At 51.7% G+C, this 7431-nt stretch overlaps 1 protein-coding gene across 1 annotated transcript in view; it reads right to left on the bottom strand.

Annotated features, from left to right (window-relative positions):
- Positions 1 to 2678: 2678 nt before the first annotated feature.
- Positions 2679 to 7431, bottom strand: part of LOC135810273 (myb-like protein Q) — a 6861-nt gene continuing 2108 nt past the window's right edge. The window contains exons 3-4 of the mRNA XM_065323755.1: positions 6752 to 6816; positions 2679 to 4725 (exon numbers count right to left, since the gene is read on the bottom strand). Coding sequence (XP_065179827.1) covers positions 3823 to 4725; positions 6752 to 6816 — 968 coding nt within the window. The 3' untranslated portion in view covers positions 2679 to 3822. The remainder of the gene's footprint in view (positions 4726 to 6751; positions 6817 to 7431) is intronic.

Genomic DNA, 7431 nt, shown 5'->3' with positions numbered 1-7431 from the left:
AATCATACACAGCACATCTCCTGCACCCTAAACATGCCCTATGTACACAGCATATCTCCTGCACCCTAAACCTGCCCTATGGCGGCCTGAGCCTCATCCCTATATCTTCCATATCAACGATACGCCCCATATTTACAACACGTGCACACACACGTGCGCGCGCGCGTACATATCAACATGTGGCCCCTATGTAGCACGCACAGCTCAGTGTCACATCCATTACTCTGCCAGTCGCTCTCTCGCAGGGCATATTTACAAAATTAATTGATTTATTCTATTCTTGTGCCTACTTACGAATCCCCTCGCAGTAAGATGCAGGGAGTAGTAAAATACCATAATTTTACTACTCCCTGGTAAGAAGTGTGAACGCTCGCATATCTATGCAGTACCGACCGCTTCTATTTGTAGTTGCTTTCATCTCTTATCCCATCCTTACTGCATTCTCCTAGACGAGTACATCTTCACTTGCTTTGTGTTATCGTACTTGATCCCGTGCGAGTTTCTGCACGCTCAGCTTCATTTGCATTGCACCTCCGTACATGCCAAATATTCTGTTAACCAACCCCCCCCCCCCCCAACCCCATTCAGCGCCAGCTTCCGCAGCGAGTGTCCTGGGAGTTGAGCGCACGCTCATCATGTGTGCCGGTAGGCCGCCGTACATGTATCATAGCAGCCACTGTATGTGTGCTGATGTATCATGCTCGTATCAAACTATAGCCACCGCGATTCCTCTGGTGGAGCATGTGGGTATCGAACTAGCCACCGCGATTCCTTGCTCTGGTAGACCGTGCGCATATCATCGCAGCCACCGCATTTGTACCAGTGGGCCGTACGTGTGTTGGCTCAGCCATTGCCTGTGTGCCTTGCACCATTCTATTCTCTCCTATCCGCATCCTCTCACATGTCCTAGCCCTTTCTGACAATTTTTCCGGTTTTTATAGGTTTTCCCTTCTTATTGGACATTTACTACACTCCGGCTTGGTATGGGCGAGCTGGGCTTGGTATGGGCGAGCTGGGCTGGATGGTGCCTGTTTCATACCTGCTCACGGCCAGTTGCCCAAGTTTAGAATCTCTTGGCATGCACCAGAGTTGCCCATGTGCTGTTTGAAGGGCTTGCAAACTATACAGGTCCTCACTTCCCATACTGTGGGTATGGGCACATTTTTTTACTTCAATTTTTCGAAGGATTCGCAAACGTTAATTGCAGCCATTTTTCACACAATATTTTACCTAATCGCAATACGGAGCACCGGCACGTGTTTGTTTAGCTCACGAGCACGGGCGTTGCGACGCCATCTTTTGAAACTGGTCACCATACCAACCGTAACTTATACAAGAAACATTTCAATGACTATTACGCCTGCCTGCTGCTGTTGTTGTTGTTGTTGTTGTTGTTGTTGTTGTTGTTGTTGTTGTTGTTGTTGTTGTTGTTGTTGTACGATTGGGTAGCGGAGCAAGGCATGCTTCGTGTTTCATGCTGGGCTGGGAGTCATACCAAGGAGTCGTACCCGAACCAGGGAGTCGTACCCAAACCAGGGAGTCGTACAAATGCTGGGACAGTGGTGAAAGGTTATGGTGTTGTAGGTGCCTTTGTCCCATGATGATGCTTGCTCAGTGCTTGCTCAGTCCTTGCTCAGTGCTTGCTTAGTGCATGCTCAGTGCTTGCTCAGTGCATGATATCAAAGGCACCTGACCCAGCTTAGCTAATTAGGCGAAGCTGGGTCATCGCTGCTGTTCCCACCTCCTCCTCCCCTCCGGGTTCCCGGGCTTCCGCATGGCGAAGCACTGCAAGAGAAGCATGCACGTCTGCGAAAGTACTGGATGTACAGTTTCACACCTGCAGATTTTCTCTCATAACAACTCTAACGGACACGATCTGAATACCCCCCCCCCCCCCCCACACACACACGCATACACACAAGTGCTGTACGTGAGACTGGCTTCACATCTCAACGGCGACGATAGTGCACTAGTGGCTGCACGGGTCATACAGTCCTAATCAACCATCACGGCCACATTCACCATAGACATCAAGAGTACAATCTGAGCTAGAGGGTTATCTCCCCAAGAGTGTGCACAACCTGTATGCAGTGCTGCGACGATGGCAGAACTCCACATCACCAGACACGGTTCAAAAGGTTCCGCAGGCAAACCGTGCAAAGTGACCACAAAAGAGTTGAAGCAGGAGTCCATAACCCCCCCCCCCCCCCCCAGAGTGTGCAACTCTGTACATGGGGATCCGCGAGGCGGAATTCCAACATTACGTCAAAAATGACGTACACGTTCGTTGCGCTTGTACTACTCCCTGGTTCCAAGCACCGCGGAATGCGGAGTTTTGTACAGCTGTGCCTCAGCAGCATGACATAATGTTGGAATTACGAGGCACAGTGGGCCTACAGCAGCCAGACCCCAGTTGCACACTCTTGGCGTTAAGGACTCTTGTTAGAATCCAAAGCAGCGTTGCCTGCATCTACCATGCACCGAGTGCAAACAATGTGTACGGGTTTGTCGCGTGACGCAAAGTTCTGCCATCGACGTCGCGTCGCAGACCCCATATAGCTGGAGTTGCACACTCGTACTCTTCTGGATCATGCACTCTTGCAGATGCCCATCCTAGCCACATGCATCACAGACAGCCGTCCATGCCGATGCGCCCCGGGAGAACAGCAAAGATCATGTCACAATAATCACACAAAATGTGTTCAATTGGCTCAAGGATGATGACGACGACGACGATAATAATCCTCTTCTAATGTTCTCGTGAATTAGTTATCACCAGTGTAACAGCAAGGTTAGTAGCAGCAAGAGTAGTGGTAACTGCATGGGTACTGTGAATAGCCATAGAGAATACGTACGGTGGTGGACGTGGAAATCCGGTCGATCGTCAAGCGGCCCAGGGCGCTGGCCACGCGGCCAGGAGCACCCATACGATCAACACGTGCAGTGCGTGTGATGCTATGAGGGCGCCAGCCCCGTGTCAATCGATGTTCTGTACGCACTGACACTGAGGGCGCCAGCCCCGTGTCAATCGACCGGATTTCCATGTCCACGGCGGTACGTTGTAACTAGAGTCAGAAGAACAGTTGGGCAGGAAAACACCCTTCAATAATGGCATTATGAGTCAAACGGTTCTACAAAGTCAATGCCGTGAAAATTCATATCGTTGACCGCTTCGCTGTGGCGCTTCCCAGCCGGTTTCGCGCAGCAGGACCAGGAATTCAATCCAGGCTGTCAGCCGTAGTAGCAGTAGTATAGCACAGTCCTGCTCGATGAAATCCAGTGGCGTTACTCAAGCTTGCGCCTTGCATCATTTGCCAGCCCAGTGTGCGCAGGTCTAGGGTTGCACAATGCCCGGTGGCGTGTACTTGAGTGACACGACTGCATTTCACTGAGCAGGGCTGTGCTGTGTCCAGCCAATGCTAAAGATCAGACGCGCAGTGCCAGCTTGTGCACAGCTTCACACACACACAGGCATACCCGCACTGGCACGTACTGTGTAGAGCAGCAGCGCACGCGTCGGTTCAACACCGTATCAGGCCGCACGTCTGCCACCACCTTCTTCAACAGACAAGGGGACGGATCAAGGAGACTTGATGACATAAGCGGAAGCAGTAGCAGTCATCCCTGGATTTGACACCTTTTCTCTCTTCGAGTTCTTCATCCCGTGCATCACCCGGTTTCCGACACCCAGTTTTAATCCAATAATGGCAAACTTCTCAGCAGCAGTGGTTCCTGCCCCAGTGGTGCGTGTAGGAGCGGCGCACAGTGTTTGTTGCCGTCGGCGGCGTGAGGCCTAGCAGCACCGGTGACAAGCCGTTCGTTTCACGTATTCCGTGACAGCGCCGTCTGGGTCAGCACCACACTGGGCGGTGGAGTTGACAGGCGCAGGTGACGCGTACTGCTATCCGAGACACCAGCGGTCGAGTGACCCGCAAACAGTGGTGGTGGAGGCGGTGGGGGCAGTGGCGGCGGCGGTGAATTCGATCTACGCCTATACCGCTGATGCATACTGGAGTACTGCTGCTGGTGCTGCTGCTGCTGCTGGTGCTGGTGCTGCTGCTGCTGCTGCTGGTGGTGGTGCTGGTGGTGGTGGTTATAAGCATGTTGCAGTGGCTGTGATTGATCGTGCCCGTTGTCCGCGGCGACCGGTATGAGGTAGTGCGGTTGCCTTGACAACTGCTTGTCCGCGGTGTTTGCGTAGTCGCCGCCGACGGGCGTGATATAGTACTGCTGCGCTGCGCCGCCATGACGATGATCATCATAGTCATGGTTGCGATGGTAACTAGGCGGCGGATACGTTGCCATGGCGGGCTGTGCAACCAGGTGGTAGTTAGCGGGCGGATAGTAGACGAGGTCTGAGGACTGTGGGGCGGCCTGTGTACTGGGAACGACGGCATGGTGCGATTGTTTCTGTGATGGCGGCAGTGGTGTGTAATGCTGAGGTGAGGTGCTGTGCGTTGCAACGGGATGATGTCGTGCGTACGCTTGTGCCAGTTCGTCGTGCGCCGACGACGAGCCACTACTATCCACTGGAGTGGCGGCCATGATGGCTGTGGTTGTTGGGGCAACGGCATTGCTGGCTCCATCGCCGCGTTGCTGTTGCTGATTGAGTGGCGTGTGCTGAGTGACAATCTGAGCTGAGGACAGGTTGGGCAGGCTGGAAACGTTCTGGCCTAGCTCCTTACGTACTCGTCGTCTTGCCCACACCTGGATGTGACTTGATACCTGTGTGCAGAATAGGATGCATGCACAAACACAAACACACACATAGACATGTATGAATTCATGCACACACAAACACACACAAACACATACAAACACATGCATACACACACACACACACACACACACACACACACACACACACACACACACACACACACACACACACACACACACAACACACACACACACACACACACACACACACACACACACACACACACACACACACACACACACACACACACACACACACACACACACACACACACACACACACACACACACACACACACACACACACACACACACACACACACACACACACACACACACACACACACACACACACACACACACACACACACACACACACACACACACACACACACACACACACACACACACACACACACACACACACACACACACACACACACACACACACACACACACACACACACACACACACACACACACACACACACACACACACACACACACACACACACACACACACACACACACACACACACACACACACACACACACACACACACACACACACACACACACACACACACACACACACACACACACACACACACACACACACACACACACACACACACACACACACACACACACACACACACACACACACTTGTACTTGTACTTGCTCACTGCCAAAACTGGTCACGTGGGTCTCCCCGGGAGAGGGGAGAGAGACTCAAAAGGAATCTTGGAAAGATGACTCAATTGGCCATTGAACCACCCAACGGCCGACACCCCCTGAAATCCGCAAACTAGGGTGGACTTGAAATGATCCCACTTATGGGCTCACCACACCTCAGTAAGTGGGTGAGAGCAAGGTGCAGAAAAAGGATATGATTACCTTACACGCACGCACGCACGCACGCACGCACGCACACACACACATACACACACACACACAAACACATGTATGCACACACAACACATACACACCAGCACACATGCAGGACACACACGTTTGGATGGAGGCACTTTCATGCACGCACGTCGGCAAACAAACGGACGCAAAGATACGGAATGAAAGCTCTTGCCCATTATCTACAGCATAGATTTACCTGGTGCGTGCGGCTTGAGTCAAACAAAGGGGCAAGCATCATCATTCGGCACTGTACCGATTTTTCATCAACCACAACACCAATACAGCGCTGCATCGATGTTACCCTCACTCCGAGTAGTGACTACCCAGGGCAGGCGTGGGTGTCGGCGCAGTTCACTGCGTGTAAAGTGGTTCATGACTACAACACCGCTTTTGTTAGCACAGTACACGCTGCCTGCTGCCAGCATGCGCCTCGAACTCAGGACTTCATGATTCACAGGCAAGCCCACAGCCACTCGGCGAAAGCTCTGGCAGTCTTCTTTATGAACGGAATATATCTCTGATCAACACCAATAAGGAATGGGTATGTAAGCATCACCTACGTTCTCAGGTAGCGCATGATCTCAGTGGATGATTTGCACACACCGAGATAGGGATACTGAACAACCGGAAAATTTCGGTGGAGGTGTATTTTCGGTAGCTTCGGTACAGGTAGTTATCACCTAAAATAAAACGCACCGAAAATATGCGTACATGCATGCCAGCTGCAGTACGGAACACTAGTTTATCGAAATGTTCGCGCTACCGAACCGTTGACTTTGGGAAATACTGAAAATATCACACCACCGAAAATTCCCAGCTTAACAGTATAGTTCCCCCCCCCCCCCCCATGCTGTGAGATGAGGAATTCTACCAGGACTTAACTTACACACACGGAGATAGGGATTATAGTGTTGGGTTGGGTTGGGTTGTGTTTATTTGAATTCGCAAACCGAACGGACTGAACATGTCCAATGACAAGGAAGCGAATGAAGTCCAAGTAACCCAGGAATGGGGACACAGATGAAAAGAAAATATGGGAACAGAAGGCTCTCAGCAAAGGAAGACGAGAAAAGAAGAAAGGAGAAAAAGAAGAAAAAGAAGTTAACGCCAACATACCTGTTTGCGTGTTCGGTGTTTCCCCGTTCTCATTTTGATATAGCGCGCGATCAGCTCATTACGTCCTGAACATCAGCAACAATACACCAGCATGGTATAGCATGGCATAGCATGGCATGGCACAGCGCAGCACATACAACCAAGTGCACATACACACATTCATGCATGCATACATGCACATACACACACAGACACATTTACACACAAACACACACACACAAATACCTTTCCTTTCACGCGCTGACGTTCATGTGCCACTGTGGTCGCATCCTTTCGCGATGTCGTGCAATCTGATAATGACACTTGACATGCTGTACGAACGGGACTTCCTGGCTGCATGTAGGCCGCGCACCAGCTGCACCAGGCCCCTACTGCACTACAACTAACTGACTAGTACAATGTACAAGACACAGGACGGTGCAGGATGTGCTCCCGCGAGGTCGGGCTTTCCGCAATACATTGGCGACTTTTCAAAACCCCGGTCGAAATATTTTGTGGGGTGCACTTGCCCCCTGTGCCCCTCGCCAAGCACGCCCCTGCTAACTGCTGCCTACAACCCGTTGCCTCTGTGTTAGTGTACTGGTCTGCTAGTGAAAAACCTCATGAGTTCCCCGCACAAATCTCCCCTCCCCTTCCTCCATTTCACACCCCCCCCCTCCCCCCCCCCCCCCCCAACATCC

Source organism: Sycon ciliatum, chromosome 2 (assembly GCF_964019385.1).
Source record: "Sycon ciliatum chromosome 2, ocSycCili1.1, whole genome shotgun sequence".
Lineage (NCBI taxonomy): Eukaryota > Metazoa > Porifera > Calcarea > Leucosolenida > Sycettidae > Sycon > Sycon ciliatum.
The sequence above is the reverse complement of the archived record's forward strand: the minus strand, read 5'-3'. Positions and strand labels throughout refer to the sequence as shown.